This window comes from Sminthopsis crassicaudata, chromosome 5 (genome assembly GCF_048593235.1).
Source record: "Sminthopsis crassicaudata isolate SCR6 chromosome 5, ASM4859323v1, whole genome shotgun sequence".
NCBI classification, from domain to species: domain Eukaryota; kingdom Metazoa; phylum Chordata; class Mammalia; order Dasyuromorphia; family Dasyuridae; genus Sminthopsis; species Sminthopsis crassicaudata.
The window spans coordinates 5,596,731-5,618,706 of NC_133621.1; the positions used below are offsets into that span (position 1 = coordinate 5,596,731).

At 40.0% G+C, this 21,976-nt stretch overlaps 1 protein-coding gene across 4 annotated transcripts in view; it reads right to left on the reverse strand.

Annotated features, from left to right (window-relative positions):
• Positions 1-21,976, reverse strand: part of DGKB (diacylglycerol kinase beta) — a 675,591-nt gene that overhangs the window by 410,180 nt on the left and 243,435 nt on the right. For all 4 annotated transcript variants that reach the window (XM_074270708.1, XM_074270709.1, XM_074270707.1 and 1 more), the window contains 3 exons: positions 15,982-16,099; positions 11,304-11,392; positions 10,850-10,966 (listed from right to left, as the gene is read on the reverse strand). In XM_074270708.1, the coding sequence (XP_074126809.1) occupies positions 10,850-10,966; positions 11,304-11,392; positions 15,982-16,099 (324 nt within the window). The remainder of the gene's footprint in view (positions 1-10,849; positions 10,967-11,303; positions 11,393-15,981; positions 16,100-21,976) is intronic.

Genomic DNA, 21,976 nt, shown 5'->3' on the forward strand with positions numbered 1-21,976 from the left:
GCTGCAGGAAGAGAAGAAAAGAAAAGCAGGCCCAGAATGAGCTAGCTGCAGGAGGACATGAACTAGATAGGATATTTCCTGGAAGAAAAAGTTGCTGCAAGAAATGCAATGGTCAAAAATGGCTCAAATGTTCACTTTTTTTTCAGCCAAGAAGACTATCCTTTGTCCAGGAATTAATAAAGGGAAAAAGAAAAAAAAAAAAAAAAGAATACCATAGAGCAGGTACTAAGATGCTGTGCAAAGAGGTTGATTATGCCTAATTTTGGAGTAACGGTGCAGTGATTCCTACAATTCTTTTTTTTTCTAGTGAAATGCACTTTCTCAGAAGTGATTTCAATCAATCACCAACCACTTGTTAAGCACCTACTTTGTGCCAGGTAATCTACTAGAACCTGGGGATAGAACTTAAAATAATACTATGCCTTCTCTCAAGGAACCTGCATTCGGATGGGGGCAACAACAAATTCACATATAAATAGATGCAAAATAAATATCCAGAGCACAAGCAAATGGTGGAAGTGAGGGTCTTAGATAACATCTATTCCCTTAAGGGCTTCATGTCAAGCCTTTACATTCTCATCATGATCTCCAATCTTTCTCCTCTTTAATAATTTCTCAGGCCATCACCTCCAGCCTGGCTCTACTTTCCCCCCATTTCCATTTTGATTTTATAGTTCCACTCTGTCCTCCTCTCTTGAGCCCCTTTTATCTCCTTTACCCATTGAAGAAATTGTCCTGCCTAGCCTCTAGTCACCTGCTGCATTTGCTCTTACTCATGTGCTATTGAAAGGAATTGGGGGGAAAAAATGAGCCTTGGCCTGAAGTGAAATCCGTTCCTGAGGGGATCCTACATTCGTTATAAGTTAGACCTGATGGCCTAAAAATGATCCGCAAACTTGTCAGAAGGGATTTTTGGCTCTCCTATTCAGAAGCACAGACAACATTACTCTCTGTCACCATTCCTGAATCCCTCGCTGTCAGAGATGTTAGAATGGTGATTCCTTTTGGATTGGGGCTGAGCTCTAGAGTGTTGAGCTCATTTGGGATTTTGGTAGTCAGTAATTTTTTATTTGAAAGGAAATTTTTATGAAATGACTTAGATATTAGTGATGAAGTGTCCTTGCCCCGATGAACTCTATGCTTGGTTACTGAAAGAAGTATCCAGTGTGTTTCCTATTACCTTCAGTGATTTCTGAAAAATCATGGATAACAGGAGAGGCTCTATAGGACTGGAAAAGGGAAAATGTCACATTTTTTTTGGGGGGGGAAGGTGGGAGGAGAATTGAGTCTACAAACTATAGGCTACTGAGCTTAACTAGGATTCCTGGTAATTTCAATGAGGTATTTTTAGAATTGAATAATGAACATCTGGAAAAGAAAGCATGATCACCAAAATGAGAATGTCATTGAGAAGAGGTCATGCCAGATACAGCTCCATTTTTTTGTGACTGGAATAATTTTACTGGTTGATCAAGACAACACTTACATAGGGTTGACCTGCTACTGTCTCTTTCTTCACTCTTGTCTCACAGTACAGGTGGTCCTTCTCACCAAAACAAAGCCCTCCTTGCATCCTTAGAGTGCTTGTTTGTATATAGCTGTCAGTGTGTTATATTCCCCATTGTACTGGGAGCTCCTTGAGAGAACAGAGCGTTTGGGGCCTTTTTTTAAAACCCCATCCCTTGGAACAGTCTCTGACAATCAGTGGACACTTAATAAATGCCTCTCACTCTGACATGTTGACGTGCTGAAGTATTACATGCTCTTCTCATGGAAAATACGAGCAAACGTGTGCTAGACAAAGGTCTGATTAGAGAGATTCAGAAGTGGTTGATTGGTGAGACTCAGCCAGTAGTCATTAACAGTGTGACATCAACTTGGAGAAAGGTCAACAGTGGGGTGTGCCTGGGACCTTTGCTGAGCCTGAATGCCTTATTTTTCTTATTGACTTAAAGGTAACGATGAAAATCTCATCAACTTTTCTAATAACATAAACTTGAGAGGAGTATCTAACGCCGTGATGAAAGAATCAGAAGCCCAAAATGTTCTTGATATGCTAGGTTATTGGGAAAAGAGGCATCAAATTCAATTTATTAGGGATGATTTCAAAGAGTTAGAACTAAGGTTCAAAAACCATATTTCACAAATGGGAAATAAGGGAAGCAATGCTGGATAAAATTTTGACTGAGCAAGTTCTAAGGTATGTAAAGGAACTAGAAGCTTAGTTTGAGTAAACACTATGATGCAATGGAGCAGGTACATATGCTAATGCCATCTTGCAATAAATTTAGAAAGTTGTAACATTCTAGGATGCAAGATTACCATTGTAGAAAACATGGGCATTGGTTTTAAGATCACATGTAGTTGTGCTAAAGTGTTTGTGGCAGCCCTTTTTATAGTGGCCAGAAACTGGAAGCTGAGTGGATGCCCATCATTTGGAGAATGGCTGAATAAACTGTGGTATATGAATGTTATGGGATATTATTGTTCTGTAAGAAATGACCAGCAGGATGATTTCAGAAAGGCCTGGAGAAACTTATATGATCAATCAACTGATGATCAATTCTGATGGATGTGTCTCTCCTCAATAATGAGATATTCAAACCAGTTCCAATTGTTCAATACTGAAGAGAATCAGCTACATTCAAAGAGAGAACACTGGGAAATATGAGTGTGGACCACAACATAGCATTTCCATTTTTTCTGTTATTGTTTGCTTGCATTTTTGTTTTCCTTTTCAGGATTTTTTTTTACTTTCTTTCTAGATCTGATTTTTCTTGTGCAGCAAGATATATGTATAAATATATATACATATATTATATTTAACATATACTTTAATATATTTAACATGTATTGGATTACCTGCCAACTAGGGGAGAGGGTGGGGAGAAGGAAGGGAAAAGTTTGAATGGAAGATTTTGCAAAGGTCAATGTTGAAAAATTACCCATATACATGTTATGTAAATAAAAAGCTATAATTAAAAAAAAAGTGAGACCAAAAAAAAAAAAAAAAAAAAAAAGATCACATGTAGTGAAACTTGGGTTGTCACTGAGTTGTTTAGTCAATTTAATCAATTATCTCACTCTATCTAAAGGATATTGCTATCGTCAATAATTTAACAAGGTAAGAACATATTTCAAAAAAGCAAATATTTTAGACTAAGTGAGGAAGATCTTGAAGGGCATTGTATGAGTTGGAATAAAGATATAATAGGAAGCCTTTCCTAAGTGATTGAGGAAACCCTGGTCGCCTTTGGATTGACTACAAGATATTAAGATGGTTTCCGAATTAAGAGATTTCAAGTAAAACTATAGGTAGGAAACTCCCAGTCAGGCCACAGACATGAGATTAATTGGGCAGTGAATAAGAACCTCAGCTTTGGCCCCAGTTTTTGCTTCCTCCTCTTGTCTGCATGAGAACCTTAAGAACATTGAAGGTCACCAAGAATTTTGGACTCCCCATCTTCCCATCAGCATCTTAATATCCCTCCTGGTACCACAGATATTGGTGGCAATGTTAATATGGAAGTTTAAGATTGTTGAAAATAATGTTAAATGCAAATTTAAGATTCTACAAGAAATGAATTAAAAAGTAAGGTAGCATACTGGAGGAACTTCTTAAGTAACCCATGGATAGGAAGTAAAGCCATCTAAATGTGAGCTGTAAGTTATCCTTCTGTCACACAAGTATTCAATGCCTGAACCGAGTCTTCTCTGGGCTTTGTACAGGAGTAGTAAATATGTCAGTCTTTGGAAGGGATGTGTTTTTATCCAACTATTTTTACTATATCACTTTCTAAAAGCCAAGTAAATCTAGATAAATAATTAAAGCAAATTGCTAATCAGAGAAAATAGAGTTACGGTCCAAGAGCTGTAGAATTAGAAAAACACCCCCACAACCTGTCATGGCTTCCTTTGGAGCTTTTTGGGACATAATAATTACCCTTTTGGGCCCAACTTGTGAGTAAGTAGTGGATGAGATAGTGATTTCAAATCACGTGCCCAAAGAAGAAGAACAATGACAAGCAGAAGAATATCAAAAGAAAGAAAACCAGGATCTTGGAGGGCTTTGAGTTTAGGCTATATTATCTGGGGAAAAAAACTGGCAAAAAGGGGGAGACAAAGAAGGTTCAAGATAAGAAAGTACAAATGAAAACCATCTTCAAGTGAGAGCTTGGCTGTGAGGTAATATTGGTTTTACAATGGTTCTGTTGTTCCCAGAGGATAGTACTAGGAACAAAAGCTAGAAGAGTCAAAGAAGCCAACATAGACCTGGTTAGTTAGGAATAATAAATTACAAATAAAAGAGAAATGAAGAAAACAAAAACAAAACAAACAAAAAAAACTTTCTAATCATGAGGGCCATCTAATGGTGGAATGGACTTCCTCCAGAACTTCTGGGTTCTTTGTCCTTGTAAGGCCTAGAAGATTCTCTGTCTGGTGTATTATGGTGGGAATAGTAGCTAATAATAAGCTAACCTTCTGTATCTTCTCAACATTGGCCAAATTTTCTGTGAATATTATCTCATTTGACCTCCTTTTAGAGTATTAGATAGACAGGATGGCCATTGAGGGCCCTTTCCAGCCGAAGTGTCTGGGATTCTGAAAAAGTAATAAATGAGAACCATAAAAGACAAACTTTTAATGGGACTCTGGCAAGGAGGAAAAGAGGTGAGTAAAAATGATTCCCTAAAAAGCAGGTCACTTGCACTGAAGAAATATATCTGTCAGTGCAGAGAACCCTTTTTTCCCTAATCTTGTACAAATTCCAGCAAGCTCTCAGAATTCTGACATTTGTACAAAGCTTAAACTCCTTTCCAGCCATTTTAACCTTTTAAAATTACTATGTGGAATTCAATATTTTAATAAAAAGAGTGTAACTTTGCGGTTCTGAAGTCAGATAGAGAGCTGTTACAAATCCTATTCCTTTCACCTCAGGTCTGCAAGGTCCACATCAAATTGTCCTTGCAGCAGACACAGGCTGCCTGCCTGACTGGGGCTCTGGGGTCACGGACCACAGGCCAGAGGGTTCCAAATGTTGTCAGAATCTGAGGTCCATGCAACATATACCTCAGTGGAGATAAATGAGAACAGGGATCAAGGGTTACTTGAGGAAAGAAAAAGCTATTGAGCTTCATAGAACACAATCTAGGACACAAATGGTTAATGCTGAGATGATGCTGTGCTTAGGAAGTATTTTTACTGCCTAAATCATACTTCAGGATACATCATGTGAATGTGTGTGTGTGTGTGCATGTGCCTCAATAATACTCAAATACAGATTAGATATGCAGGGGTTATCACCAAATGCAGAAAGTCTCCCTTCAGTCCAGTCTCTTCCATGCTTACTTAACAAACTTAGACTGTGATTCTAGATCGGCCTCAATTTACTACAATGGCTGATATGACATTAGCTTCCTAAGTAGTTGGTTGTAGATCTGAAGGACTGGGAGTGAGGGATAATTAAAGAGAAGAGGGTATTCAACAGTGTCAAAGGTTTCAGAAAGATCAAGGATGAAGACTGAGAAAAGATCATGGATCTGGTCATTAAAAGTTCCTTGGTTACTTTGAAGAGAGCAGTTTTGGTTGAATGATGAGCAAACAAGATGTTAGAGACTTAAGAAGAAAGGGAGAAGAAAGGAAGTGAAGATACCCATTATCGACACTATTCTCATCACCAAAAAGGAAGGCTGTGTATTGCATGAAAACTAGAAGCTTTTCAAGGGAGAGTTTTTGGAAGGTAAGGAAGAGTGTGCACGCTTGTAGGTGCTAGAAAGAAGCCAGTGAGACTGAAAGAGCCTGACGGTTAATAAAAGAGCAGAGTTTCTGAGGATCTGCTGGAAAAAAAATGGGATGGAATAGAATGAGATGATTTCCTTGGCAAGGAAAAGGGGCAGTTCATTTGGCCAAATGAAGGCGGAGACAGGAGGAGGCATTTGGGAGATGTGAGCTGAGAGGGAGGGAGAAAAATGAATTCTTGGGAATCAGCTTTATTTTTTTTCTGTAAAATATGAGACAGAGTTCTCAACTAAGAGAGTTTGAGGAGGGAGAGTCATGAGAAGTCTGAGGAAGGATCAAAATGTTTGGAAAAGCCCCTGTGGAAAGTGGGATAGGGAGCTAATTAGAGGTATAAAATAGGTGTCTTGCTTCAATGAGGGCCCGGTTGAAATTTCGTATAATATGTGTATAACTGACCTAGTCAGCAGGGTGGTGTGACTTCCTCCAGATCCACCCAGCATTGGTGAACACAAGTGAAGTAAGTCAATGGTGAGGATATCCATGGCTAAGCCCTGACAGAGGACAATATGATTGGGGGAAAGGGTTTCAGGAGGATTGTGGAGAGTGAAACTAGTTCATCACCAGGTCTAAATGGGAAAGGAAGGAGAATATAACTAGGGAAGGGGTATTGGTGTGAAACAGAACCAGGGATGGGACCCAGGGACCATGACTTCCAGTCATGGTCAGAACTACACTGTTTCCGTTGTGAAGAAGAGGGTTGAGGTGGAAAGGCAGATTGCTACCTGATGGGGAAATTTCAGAGTTTGTGAATAAAGAAGTGGAACATCTGTGCGTGATGGAAAGGCCAAGAAAAATGACCATCTCTCTGTGCAGCTGAGATGGGGTCAAGGAGCTGGTCAAAGGAAAGGAGCAAACTGAAGATGTGGGAAATAATTAGTTTTGAGGGAGTGTCAGTGTGTATGCTGAAGTTCCCTAGGAAGAAGGCAGGTGTAAGAGAAGGGAGAACAAATGTGATTCCTCAGTGAACTCTTTCAGGAAACAAATGGCGTGTCTAGGAGGCTGGTAGATAAAATCTATCAGCATACTGAGTGAGTAGTTGATATGGAAACTTCAAGGAATGGTGATGAGAATAATGATGATGTAAAGGGTGACGTAAGGGGTAACAAGGACAGGAAAGAAATATTATTTAAGTGACTATTACGTAATATTGTCACATTTAATCCTTACAAAAACTCTGGGAGATAGGTAGTATTATCAGTTCCATTTTACCTTGACTCAAATTAGGAAGATAGGCTAAGTGACATACTCAATGTCCCCTAAGCAGTAAGTATCTGAGTCTGGATTTGAACTCAGGTTTTCCTGACTCCTATCCTGATGCTTTATCTGTTGCATCACCTAGCTCTCTCTGGGGAGCTGCGGTGAATTCCCACATCTCAATCAATGAATTTGGGTAATGAATAAAAAATGCAATGAGTGCTGAAGTAGGTGGCCAGTGAGGAAACAAAGAGGTAAGTCTCAGCCAGGGATTGAAGATGAAAAGATGTAGGATGAAGGAAAGATTATTACCTCTAGAGCTTGTATTACATAGAGTATAGTGGAAGTTTTAGGGTACAATTGTGGGGATGTGAAAGGAGCTGGGAATAATAGGAGCAAAAGGGGCTGAAGAGAAATTTATATAAAGAAAGAAGGGCTGTCAAGATCACTGGGATGAAAGGATAATGGGTGGGAGTTTGTTAATCATTATCAAATGAGTTCCAGAGTGTTATTATCAGCCTCAGAGTGATATCCTCACAGGCTACAGACAATGGAGATGAGGGGTTGTGAGTGAAATGGTGGAGTAAGTTCTCACAAGAGGATATGACTTTGTGACATCAGGGCTCCTTTCTGTAAATGCATAATGATTATCTACACAATTTTGGAGTTACCATATTTTCCAGAAATGCTGGACCCAGAGCATGCAGGAGGCCCTAAATGTTTCAAGGATGAAGATTTCCCTGAGCTGGCATCATTTGTTGTTTGCGCCCCGAGCTGGATTCCTTGCGTGTCTTTGGGAGACAAAGTGGGTGCTAGCTAGTCTGTGTCAGGATGGGAAAGATGCGCATGCAGCTGGGCTCCTTTGTACATGGGTGGACCCTCCTCTCTTCATAGTCTAGTGGTTCCTATGGGGAAAAGAATTCCGCTTTTGCCATGACCTTGCTCCTCCATTTTGGGAGGGGTCACTGTAAGCTTTGCCCTCCCATGCCAGGTCCCTTCCTGTTTTCTCCTCCTCCTTTGGATGTACTGTCATAGATATGCAAGCATCCACGAGGACTGAAGTCATCCAGTTCCATATACATGTTCATTTCTCTTATAATAAACGATGCAGGAAAAAAGGCATCATCAGAGAACCAATGTGGGGAATACCATGACATGGATGGCAGGGCTTCAACAGGGGCCTCTTGGTCAATGAGATGAAGCCCTTTGACTTGTACGGGTGGAGGCCACCTCTTATTTCATTTACATCTCTCTCCTCACCTTCTACCCCTACTTAGAACAAAACTTTACACATAATAAGAATTGAACAAATCTTTCTTAAATGAATGAAAGGATCCCCCATTAGAGAGAGGCCTCTTTGAGGGCAATTTGATTTTTGTCTTTTTCTGTATGCCCAGTGTTTAAGACAGTTCTGGATACGCAGTAGGTGCTTAATCAAAGCCTTTTGACTGAATGACTAGAGAGGAACTGCTTTCTCTTAAGAGTGAATTTTGAAGTGAAGGTGAAGAAAAATCAAAGATGGAAAAAGGGTGTCTGAGAGTAAAAGCCAAGACTTTAGTCCTGAAATCATTAGCATTAGCCCTTGATGAATTAAAGTTCAGAATGCACATTCTTCTACCCCAAAGTGATCAAATCATCAAACAAGAGAGAACCCGCAGAGCAAAACGGCTCGCAGGAGGGAGCTATATTCAGCTAGATCCCTGCCTTAAATCTCATTTCTGACATGTCCTAATTGGTAAGCTCTTGGACCTCTCAGAGAATCCATTTCCTCATCTGTAAAATGTGAACAGTAACACTTTGAGTGCCTCAATATTATAGGCAAAGTATTGTGTATGTGCTATATAAATACCATCTACTTTTCTCTTCCTTTCTTTTTCTCTCTCTGCTCTCCTTACTCTCACCCCCATTCCAGGTATAACAACAGTAATAAATCCCTAAAAGGTCACAAATGCAAATTATTTAGTTCCAAAGATGAGGGTAGCTCAGGACATGAGGAATCAGTGATGAATGAACAAAGATTAAAAAGATAATGCCATTCTAAGGATCATTAAAAAAGAAAAGAAGGAAAGAAAAGGAAAGGGAAAGGGAAAGGAAAGGGAAAAGAAAGGGAAAGGAAAGGGAAAGGAAAAGGAAAGGGAAATGAAAGGGAAAGGAAAAGGAAAGGGAAAGGAAAGGGAAAGAGAAAGGAAAGGGAAAGGAAAGGGAAAGGAAAGGGAAAGGAAAGGGAAAGGAAAAGGAAAGGAAAGGAAAGGAAGGGAAAGGAAGGGAAAGGAAGGGAAAGGAAAAGGAAAGGAAGGGAAAGGAAGGGAAAGGAAGGGAAAGGAAAGGAAAGGAAAGGAAAGGAAAGGAAAGGAAAGGAAAGGAAAGGAAAGGAAAGGAAAGGAAAGGAAAGGAAAGGAAAGGAAAGGAAAGGAAAGGAAAGGAAAGGAAAGGAAAGGAAAGGAAAGAAAGAAAGGAAAGAAAGAAAGAAAGAAAGAAAGAAAGAAAGAAAGAAAGAAAGAAAGAAAGAAAGAAAGAAAGAAAGAAAGAAAGAAAGAAAGAAAGAAAGAAAGAAAGAAAGAAAGAAAGAAAGAAAGAAAGAAAGAAAGAAAGAAAGAAAGAAAAGAAGGAAGGAAGGAAGGAAGGAAGGAAGGAAGAAAAGAAAGAAAGAAGAAAAGAAAGAAAGAAAGAAAGAAAGAAAGGAAGGAAGGAAGGAAGGAACAAAGAAGAAAAGAAAGAAACAAAGAAAGAAAGAAAGAAAGAAAGGAAGGAAGGAAGGAAGGAAGGAAGGAAGAAACAAAGAAGAAAAGAAAGAAACAAAGAAGAAAAGAAAGAAAGAAAGAAAGAAAGAAAGAAAGAAAGAAAGAAAGAAAGAAAGAAAGAAAGAAAGAAAGAAAGAAAGAAAGAAAGAAAGAAAGAAAGAAAGAGATTCCAAAGTTCCAAAGTGGTCTGTCTTTTTCAAAATCAATTTGAATACTGAAACCAAGATTCTGTTTGTATCTTTGTGCTAAAAATTCCCTTTTAACCAGCCATAGTTGAAAATAATCAAAATCCTATTTTTCATAATAGTTTGAGAGTAATTCCAATTATAAATATAATTAGGTACTGAGTAATAACTTAAAATGTGTGAAGAAAATATATTTATCTTTAAAATATATTTAATTTTACCCTAAAATGTATGTCATAGTATGAATTCTCATTATCCTCTGTGTGTCTAGCAAACATCTAAGAACCCACCCCCACCGCTCCCAGAGCCTGGCTGTGTTGACTTTGCCGAGACAGTGCCCTCTATTGTTTTCTCTTGACAATAATGGAACCACAGTCTCTCCTATGCATGGGACAGATGCCAGCCCAGCGAGCAACAAGTGCAGAGAAGCCACTGGAGTGACACTGGTCACAAGGCCCGTCTATACTGACTTCTGCCAATAATAAAGCTTCAAATGCATTTGGAAAACTGTCATGTGAAATCTGTGAGAGCCGAGAGCCTGGCTGCTGCCGTGTTCTTTTGTTTGAAGCAAGTTCTGGTCAGCATCCGCATTGAGAAGTGGCCTTTGGCTCCTCAAAGACTCTCCTCTGGGGCCTTGGGAAGCATGGCCTAGCTCTGCCCACCAGCAGCTCCAACCCAGTGCCAATCTCTTCAGGAATCAATTTGCTCAAGTATAAACTGGGGGGAGGGGGGATTGGACTAGGTGGCCTTTAAGGGGCCTTGCCACACTCAATCCTTCACCTGCCTTTACTCATCTATTAGCTGTCTCACTGAGGAATACCCCGGGATACTTTAATGAGTGTTATCCTCTCCATATTGACCCCAAATTTGACAGTGCTCAGGGGACTGAGGACCACCAGCCCTCTCACGATTAATGTTCATTTTACTCACTGTGATCTGACACCAAACACAGTGAAGTCCAGTCAGGCCTTGGTAACATTTGACATTTTTATGACACTTGTCACACTTGGTTGGGCAGTTGCCTTCAACCCAGTAATGGTGCATGACCTAGAAGGAACAATGGGGCAAGAATAAGTTGACAATGACCCGGTGATGGTACATAACCTTAGAATGAAACAATGGATATGGGGTTATGAGACAGGGAGCCCGGCCGAGTCACTGACCCAGGACTAGTGTGTGACCCAGGAGGGCCTAAGATGCCAAACCTTGTCATTGACCCAGAAGTGGTGCGTTAAAGGGAAGATGGGACAATAGGGACAAGACAGAAGCAATGAACCCTACACTTTGAGATTCACCTATTAATGGTGCATGATGGAGGGTGGAACTAGATGAACAAGAATGAGACAGTACATGTTTCAAGAAGCCAATCCCACCCAACACTTACATCTGTGTTCTTTTTGGACTTCACGTAGGTCTTGATGCAGGAAGGAGGTGCTCTTGCCACACAGCGCTCGTGGACCGTGTACTTGCAAACTGAAAAGAAACACATGGATAAAAACCGATTACTCCTCATCCTGATCATGTTTTTCTAGGGAAAGGATGGCCTTAGCAGGGCCTCCTCATTCCATATCCATCGCTGTCTAATCAATTCAATCAGTCTCAGCAGGGACAAGCTAAAGGAGACTGGTTTTTGCCATGAGATACAAAAGGCCAATTAGCACAGGAAATATTCTGCATGGGAAAAGCCACGATGACTCCATCATGGCATAGCAGGAAATGCTTAATTAAATCAGTCCTCACTAAAATTTTTCACAATAACTCTCAAATGACTGAAATATTAAAGAAAAATTGATGACTGCCAAATGGCTTAGTGTCATTTGCTCATCAGAAGAAAATCTACATTTTACAAACTATAGGCAAGGGGAGCAGCTGGCCAGCTTGGAAATCAGACCCCAGAAGTTGATGCTAAGCTGTTTATTGATTTATTCCAACCTTAAATGGCTATTTTCCCCTCCACCCTAACCCCTCCTCAAGAGAGCAGTGGGTGTGCTTCAGGCCAAGGCAACAGGAGCCCTAACCCCATCTCTCCAGGCAATATTTCCTTTGCTAAACCGCATGTTTTGTTTGATAAGCTTGTCTGAATATTGAGGGAAACATATGTGAAGAGAATGAAAATGTCTGGAAAATAATCAGATGGATTATCACTCAACACTGTTTCCAATTGCTTTGTATCTTTAGATTCTTAAAGAAAGCTAGCTTGATACAAGTTTGTCCATGTGATAAAATAAAGCTTCTATGTCTAATAATACTGAATACATGAAAATTTCAGGGATGGAGAATTGAATTTAAATGAAAAGGGAAAAACAGTATATTATGAAGAAAATAATCCTAAATTTGGGATCAAAAACCCTAGACTGAAAACCTATTTTTTTTCTACTACACATGCAATAATGAGAGGATGGAATTAGATATCCCCAAAGCCCCCTCCTCCTCAAATGGCATGATTCTATACCTGATTTATTTTATTCCATTATTAATATGAGGTGGAATATTAAGCAAACAACATCATTCCAAATCATATTGCTTATATTTTTAATTTATTTCAGTCAAAAAAGTTACTTAGATGAGTCTATTATCATTTTCAAACAAAGATTATACAAATGTTCTCTGCAGCAGAGTCCTGAATCCGAGATTCTGCCTCTGACATTTACCTCTGTGATCTTGGACAGGCCATATAGCTACCTGAGTCTCAATTTCTTTATCTACAAAATGAGGAGTGGAATTGAATTACTTTTCATCCAGAGCTCAGTTCTTATAAATCTCAGGAATCATTGAATTCAATCCAAACGCAAAAAGGAATTGCTATTATAACATACTCAGCAAATATTTATCCTTCTCCTCTGCTTGAAGACCTTCAATAAGGATAATCTATTACATCTCTCCCATCCATGTTTGGACAGCTCAAACTCTTAGGGAGATTCTCCAATCATTGAGCCTAAAATCTGTGTCTTTGAAACTGCCACATCTTATTCCTGATTTTATCCCATGGGGTCAAGCATCATAAGGTCTCTCTTCCATAGGGCAGCCATTTAAAGAAGTGATTATGTCTGTCCATCTCTGCCTTGAATATTCTCCAATCCCTACTTGACACCCTCATGTTATTGAACTAATACTCAGATGGCAGGACTCAAAACCTTTCTTCCTATGTTTTCTAATTTATCTATATCTTTAAACTATGGCATATAGAAATGAATACAATACTCCATAAGTTATCCCAACAGGGTACTACCATCTCCTCCTTTTCTCTCTCAGTGCAGCCAGAGAGCTCAGTCATTTCTGAACTATTACATCACATCATTGATTAATATGAACTCAAAATTCACTAAAACTCTATGAAGACAAATTGCTGTCTAATTTGGTCTCCCTTGTCTAGTGCTTGTAAAGCAATTTCTTGAATCCAAATGCAAGATATTATATTTTTTCTTTATAAAAATCACCTTATTAGATTCATCCCGCCATGCTCGGCTGCTAAGATCTTTTTGCACCCCTACCCGGTAACTTAATATCTTAGCTTTCCCTTCAAGCTTAGTGTCATCTGAACATTGCATGAGCAAGCTATCTCCTGGAGCTCTATCTATCTCCAAGCTACTGATGAAAATGTGAAACAGCAGAGGGCCAGGAATGGAACCCTGCAATGCTCTGCTAGAGATCTCTTTCAGAGCTAACATCCAGTCATTAATGAGTAAATTCTTTTTGAGTCAGATCAAACAGCTCCAAACACCATGAGATTCCCACATGACCCATAGTTCTCCATCTTTGCCACCCAAATACTGTGAGGTGCATTATTAAATAATTTCTTACTTGGTTTAAATCTTATTCAACTACATCTATGCCATGGGAATGGTATAGAGGGATGGAGAAGGAAGAAAAGAAAAAAAAAAAGCAAAGAAGGAAGGAAGGAAAGAAGGGAGGGAAGTAGAAAAAGGGAAGAAGGAAGGGAGGGAGGAAGGAGGGATAGAGAAGACAAGAAGAAGGAAGGAGAGAAGAGGGATGGAAGGAAGGAAGGAAGGAAGGAGGGAAGGCAGGAAGGAAGGAAGGAAGGAAGGAAGGAAGGAAGGAAGGAAGGAAGGAAGGAAGGAAGGAAGGAAGGAAGGAAGGAAGGAAGGAAGGAAGGAAGGAAGGAAGGAAGGAAGGAGGGAAGGCAGGAAGGAGGGAAGGCAGGAAGGAAGGAAGGAAGGAAGGAAGGAAGGAAGGAAGGAAGGAAGGAAGGAAGGAAGGAAGGAAGGAAGGAAGGAAGGAAGGAAGGAGGGAGGAAAGGAAGGAAGGAAGGAGGGAGGAAAGGAAGAAAATTAAAATGACAGTACTTAGGATCTATGGAATTATTTTCACATTAGCCATGTTTATGGCAGATATTTCTCAGTGTCTCAGAGATAGTAAAGACCTGAAAGACCATCTAATATAATTCACAGTAGAACCACAATCTCTTTTACAAAAGTTCCCTACAAGTGAGCAACCAACACTTTCAACTTAATAAATATCTGTGGGACTAAAAAGTTTCAAGGAACTGTGGGCACTAGGGGTTATGAAGTTCAGAATTCTAAACGATCTGCTTCTGAATTTCCTGCTAAAGGTCACATCGACCCATGTTCATTACTCTTTCACAATAGTTTGGTTCTTTATTATATATTAATGCTCATTTTATCTCCCTCTCCCTCTGCTCATTTTTGACTGGAGGAATAGATGTGGTTATAGTGGAAATGTAAAAAGAAAAATGGAATGGAAACTAACACACACACACACACACAATCACAATCTCTCTCTCTCTCTCTCTCTCTCTCTCTCTCTCTCTCTCTCTCTCTCTCTCTCTCATCAGGATAGAATCAGGAGAATAATGTACACAAAAGTCACAATATTGAAACAATATTGAAAGACTTCAAAATTTTAACAAAGCTGACAATTAGTCATGACTTCAAAGAACTGGCAGTGCACTCTGCTTCTGGCTTCTTGGTAAAGAGGTGGGGGAGTATGGGTAAAGAATGGGGCATGCATTTGTAAATATGATGGATGTGAAATTTTGTTTTGTTTTTCTTTATCTCTCTGGAGCAAAACTGCTACTCTTCTGTGTGGGCGGATTATTGAGGAAAAACAGCAATATTAAATGTATAAAAATATGAATTAGCTATTTTTAAAAACAGGATTAATGGTAATTTTAAAAATCTCAACAGCTCATGAGATCCTGTACAGTAATGCTCACGGGATTATAATGATTGCAAGTACAGGATGTATCCAGATGATGAAAGCAACAATCATTTATATATTGAAGGAAAATCACCTCCTTTTCAACTTCTGGCAAACCTAAGTGAAGCTACACAAAAGCTCTTGTAACTAACACACTTCCCCCAATCATGAATTCTGATTCTTTGGATCCTGCACATGCCATCGTCACCTCTGCCTAAGAGAAAGCATTTCAAATGTCTGACCACACACCGAGCCTTATCTGTGGATAATGTTTATAACAGTTCAAAAGAGCAAAGAGAAATCCAGCATCCTGCCCATGAAGCCATCCTACCTTTCCCATACCTATGTCTTCCTAGTCCCTTATTTATTTACATTTTTAAAAATTCTATACAAATGATAATGGGAAGATAGATTTTAAAAAGAGAAAGGTGGCTTGTAATCATTAGCAAGTAGTTAACAATGATACAGAAAGTCGGCCTACCCTGGGAAAGATCTAACCATGAGGAACTGTGGCAGTCATTGAGATGTTCTGAGAAGGGGCAGAGGCAGAATGGGAGAATGAGTGAAGGTTCATGGGAACATGTTGGCTGGGCATCAGGAACACCTTCTGACATGCCTCCAGGCAAAGGCGAATATTCCAACACTCATGTGAGGGTTGAGCCCTGGCCTGGCCTCCATTGTCCACGCCATCCATCACCTCTGCTGACTTGGGGCAGGACAGGCTTGGTTGCAGGGATGGATTCCCACCATAAGCTTTAGAGGGGCCCTTATTGTACCAACGAGGAAATGATTGAGGCTTACTCAAGCCCACCCAGGTGGAAAAGGGGAGCTGGGACTAAGGAAGTGGGACAAAGCCACTGTCTGTATACTTATGCCTTACTCACAGGAGCAGCACAGGCCCTGCTTCCCCACGCCGATGAGCATGTTCAAACAGAGATTGCAGTAGGCTGGCTTGTTAAAATGCTTCAGTCGCCAAACGTGCTGTCCGTCATCCTTCACATTCTGTACGGGGCATGAAAGAAACAGACTTCACTTAATGAGATAAATAGCAAAATCCACAAGTGCCAACAAAATTCTGAGTCTGACTGAAGCAAGCGGCAGAAGACAATCTGCTCCTTCGCTGGTGATCACCCCAGCTTTAGAAAAACGGATCTCATGCACAAAGGGGAGCTTCACATCTGCCTACTTCCTGGCAGTGGGTCGGCTCTGTCACAGTGGAACAAATGGCTCCGGACGTCTCGGACCACTTCATGAGGGGGAAGTTACAAAGGGAAGAGGATCACCCTGTACCTGGCTTATCCTCCCTTCTGCCATGATCCAGCTCCTGATGTAAACAGGGACCATCCAGGCATCTAGCTCACAAATGTTTGTGGGAAAGAATGAGAATAGATCTCTTCCCATGGAAGAGCAAACAATCATATTGAATTCAATTCAGTAAGAATGATCATGTGCCACAATGCTAAAGTGCCAGACCTTGGGGATCCTGACAAATGGCAAAAACAAGCCCTGTCCTCAAGGAACTTACATTCTATGGGATGGCTACACCCAGTGTAGAGACCAGTAAATATGGGAGAAGTTGAGAAGGTTAGGGGCCCTAAAAGGGTGTGAAATGAATTTCTCCAGGAGACAGATTCTAAGTGATCTGATGGGAAGAGCATCAATTTTGGAATGAAAACACCCAGCTACAAATCTCACAACTCACACAATACATTAGTTACCTTGGCCCCATCACTATTCTTTTCTCAGTTTCCCCACCCAAAAAAGGAAAGGCCTAGACTCCACGTAACTTCTAAAAGTCCCTTCCAACTCTAAATCCTTGATTTTCAGATAAGGTTAGAGAGGAGTACATTCCGTACAGAGGGTTGGCTCCAGGAGATGTAACACTGTGGCAGAGAACCACGAGCCAGTCCATTTAGCTGAGGGGTACCACATCGAGGCTCGCAGATAGTGGGGAACTCTGAGAAAAAGTAAACTTGAAGCAAAGATACTTACAGCAGGGTGTTTCCTCAGTGTGCTTGAGGAGATGATGATATTCTAGTTCACATGTACTTAGTACTTAGTAGGGTGATATAATGGTTCAATAGTTTGCACATGCTCAGTGTATTCAGTGATGTATTTGTACTAAGCTATATAAGGGCTGAGAAAACTTGAAATGGGCAAAATCCACTGAGTGTATGCTCCAGCTCCAGCTCAGACTCCAGATCCCAGAGAAAGCTAGCCCCGACATTACAGTACCATGTATGGCGGAGAGCCACAGACAAGACTGCTAAGGGCTTCAAATAAGGGGAGAAATGTGCATTTTCTTCTAGAGTTAGGGGAGAACCCCTGGTGATACCTGAGCAGAGAAATGCTATGAATAGACTATATTTTTATAAGGTTATTTTTGTACCTAGTCAGAGAAAAATAGGAGAGAGAAGATATGAAAACCAGGAGCCCAATTAGGAGGCAGGTCCAATAGTCTAGGCGAGAAGTAAATAGGGAATGAAGGAAAGGGCATCTTAATAAATGGGGGGGGAAAGGAGCAGATGGAGAAGTGAGAGAATAGGGAGAGAGAAAAAGTCAGCTAGAACTCAAAAGATATGAAAACTGACTAGGAAAGGCATTTAAAACCCAGCAACTGGAAAGCAAAAATTACTTCTTAAAGTGTGTATATTTTGTTTCCCAAGATGCCAAATAACAAGGCAGGGTTTAATGACTTTTAAAACATTAGGGAATGCCATTCCTATAAATGAAACCAAAGATGTGACAGGTTCAAATCTGCCTAAGAGGAAGTATTTTAAATTGTCCCTGCCTTACTCAGAACCATTCTGCTTATTAGCACAATGCTAGTTGACATTTGTATATTACTTTAAAAGTTGGCAAAGCTCTTCTGATCCATTTATCTCCTTTGAATCTCTCAGGAGACTCATTAGACCAATCATTGAGGTAGCATAGAACAATGGCAGGATCTCTGGTTGGGGAGCCAGAGAAGCTGAGTTCCATTCCTGCCTGTTCCCTTTGCTACCTACATGGCTTTATCTAAGTTATATAAGTGCTCTGGGTCTCAGTTTTTCACTTATAAAAAGAAGATATTGGACTAGATTGTCCTTTCTGCCTCTAAATCTATTGTCCAATGAATCCCAAGCTAGTTGACTTAGATTGAATCACCTGATTACTGAGGATTTGCTTATTAAGTTTTAGAGTTTTTGTGGTAAGAATATACAAAAACAAAAATCAAAGAGAGGGATGATGTCAGGCTTTCATGAAGGTCCATCAGAGATGAGAGCTGGGCTTTCTTTTCAGAACAATGATTCACTTTTATTCTATCTTGTTTATGTCTTATAAGTGGGTTAGTAAAGAAAAGGAAAGAATACAGAAAGACAGAGATGTAGAGACAGAGAGAAAGGAGGAAAGGAGAGGGAGAAAAAGAGAGAAGGAGGGAAGAGGGAGGGAGAGATGGAAGGAGAAAGAAAAAAAGAAGGAAGAAGGGAAAGAGGGGGAGAGAGAGACGCCTCAATCACCACTTCTTTGAATGACTCAAAATCTAATTCAGTCTTCATTCACTACGATTGATCCCAGAATTCCTTAGAGGCAAGAAGACACTCAAACCCCAATAAACAAACCAACAAAGCCACTCCCATGTGATTAAGGAAAAAGGCACTGGCTCTTTCAGTGCAGAAGAAAAATTGTACTTCAGGTGACATTTGGAAGTTCTGGAAGACCAGATGTGGTCCTGTCTTTCTGGAAACTTCTACAACAGCCTCAGTAGTGCTTCCTGGAGCCCATCCTGTATTTGTTAAACTCTTTGATTTCTAGCACTTGTAGACCATGAACTGGGCTTTTAGCAGATTTCATTACTATCCATATACTTTTTTCCACTGATGATATAAAAATCTCTCTCTCTCGTAAGAAACATTTTAAACAATGTAAACTTACTGGGAGGAGACTGCTTTTTTTCTGATATGTGTACATGTAAAGTTAAAAAGAAACCTTATGGATTATAAAGATAAAAATACCTTTTTTTTTTTTTTTACAAAATGAAGGTGGCAGAGAATCCCTGACCTTGTGTCCCTCTCTCCCATATTGCTTGCACTTGGATTTTGAAAAGTGTACGGCCATTCCATGAGTCTGCATCTCAGCTGGGTGAGTGCGGCACATATGGCTCCCTTTACTGGCATTTCCCTCATTAATAAAACAAACAAGTCTTAATGTGGGAGTTCTGTCAATCAGAACCCTCAGTCTGTGGCAGGAGCCGTCAAACTACAAACCCACTTTGGCAATATCCCCCACAATGATATTTGTTAAATCCTCTTTGCTCCTAGTGTTGCCTTCAGTGAATCACCATCTCCCCTGGATCTTAACGTCAAATTCAGTGCTTTACGAAGATTGTCAGAGACCCTTCCCACATTCAGTTATCAGAACAAAAATCTAATGCTTAAAACATACTTACATACGTACAATGACATAATGCTGGTGAGAGGTTGAGCCCCAAATAATATCACATTTGTACATAAATTTCCTCATAAATGTGAGTACTTCAGGTTATTCCCTTGATCTAGGGAAGTCTAGGAAACCTTTCACATGCATGATCTAATGCTCTTTACAACTACTTTGAAAGGCAGACATTATTGTTATCCCCATTTTACAGACTCGGGAATATTTAAATAACTTTTCAGAAACACATATGTAATAAATGACTGAAGTTGAATTTAAATATGTCTTCTTCAAGCCAGTGTTCTAATTACTAGACAACCTTTTCCCAACCTCTTCTTTCCTTTGAGAGAAAAAAATATGACAAAGCAGAACAAAGAGCCCTGGCTAAATTTGGAATACTGCTCTATTCCTCATCCTAGCTGAAATATTTCCATGAACATATCTCAGCAATTTATAGACAATGTAAGTTTATCGCCAATAAAGGGACACTTCTTACTCAGTGTTGCAGAATATTGCTTTGGTGATTCCCCAGACATGGAGAAGAATCCCACCCTTTCCTAAGTCTCCACTTTTTACACAAAAGCACAGAAGGTCCATCCTCCATTAGAAAAGAGGAACAGATTTTGTTTCTTTGCTGACAATCTTCTTTAGTTAGTCATACTCTCTACATAGGGAGTTGGGCAAAAGACAGTTTGGTGGGGAGAGTAAGTCTTATAGTCATTAAGAACTGAGCTTCAATTCTATTTTCTAGCCATATGACTTTAGGCAAGGTTGCCTCTCCATGGCCTGGACAGCACCCTAAGATAAAAAGTTAGGCCATGGCTTGCTACCAAATTAGGGGAATAAATTCATATGGACCAATGAATCCAGTGCCTATTAGCATAGTACCTGGTACAAAGTAGGCATTTGATATATTTTTTGTTGTTGTTTGTTGTTTTTGTTTTATTAAAGCTTTTTATTTTCAAAACATATGTATGGATAACTTTTCAATCTTTCAACCTTTGCAAAACCTTTGCATTCTAATTCTCCCCCTTCCCTCACCCCCTCCACTAGATGGCAAGTAGTCCAATATATGTTCAACATGGTAGAAATAGATGTAAACTCTAATATACGCATGCATATTTATACAGTTATCTTGTTGAATAAGAAAAATCTAATCAAGCAGGAAAAAAAATAAGAAAATAAAATGCAACAAACAACAAAAAAAGAGTGAAAATGCTATGCTGTGATCCAGACACAGTTCCCCCAGCCCCCTCTCTGGGTGTAGATGACTCTCTTCATCACAAGAACTTGATATGTTTTTAATTTTAATTTTAAACACAGTAGGCACATAATAAGTTATTTATTGAATAGACATTTATTGAACTGATGAAACTATGGGTCCAAATGATGGAGCTGGTGATGATGCCGAGTCTTGAATCTGGGCTCAAAAGACCTGCCTATGGGTCCAAATGATGGAGCTGGTGATGATGCCGAGTCTTGAATCTGGGCTCAAAAGACCTGCCTCTAGGATAATCATTGCATCAGTTCCCCTGTATAAGGTAGAAGGGAGATAGGGATTGGGGAAGAGAACTTGATTTCAAACCCTGAGAGTGTCTTGCCCTTCCCATGGGACTCTGGGTAAATCACTTCCCTTCTCTGAGGGCCCCAGGAAAAAGAGAAGATGGGAACTCTGCCTTCAAGATTTGATCAGACCATCCTTAGCGTTCTCATTTGTAAACTGCAGAGAGTCATGTATGGTCTGCGTGTCTCACAGGATTGCTGTGAGGAGCAGAAGAAACTGTCATCAACATAGTAACTACTTCCTACTCGGCATTTAATCTCTGTCATTTCACTTGCAACATGAATAATGCAAAATAAAGAAGAAATACAAAATCTTTCTGAAGCAGATAATTCTACACAGAGACAAGACCAAGCCTTTCGATGAAGCCGCGCGTACTGGGGGGAAGACTTAGAAGGAATAGCTGCCCCATTAGCCTTGGGAGGCAAGTAAGCTTGTACAGTGAGTTACATTATTCCAAATGAGAAACCGGAGACCCAGAGGAGATGGTGATTCACCAAAGGCAACACTAGGAGCCAAGAGGATGGCAATTTAAGGCTTCTGACTCTCTTCAAGAGAAGTAAACAACATTGACTCTGCAGTCCCCAAACCTGGGATCTCATGGCCCCTACATCCCTTATATCTGTGACAAAATGACTAGCCTTTGGAGAGGGAGCTCGAGCTTAAGGGAGAGTAGGTCTGGAAGAACTTTTCCAACTCTGAGATTCCACATGTAAAAAATAAAACAAAACAAAACAGCATTGGGTCGATTCCATTACAGATCCAGATTCCATAAAGTCAAGTCCACCTGCCCCCACCAAGATCACTGGACATCTGATTCTATGGATCAATTTCTCTTCCGTTGGCTACTTTGAATTTCAGGAATTTTCAATGAGGAAGCAATCATGATGGAATTGGAGGCAACA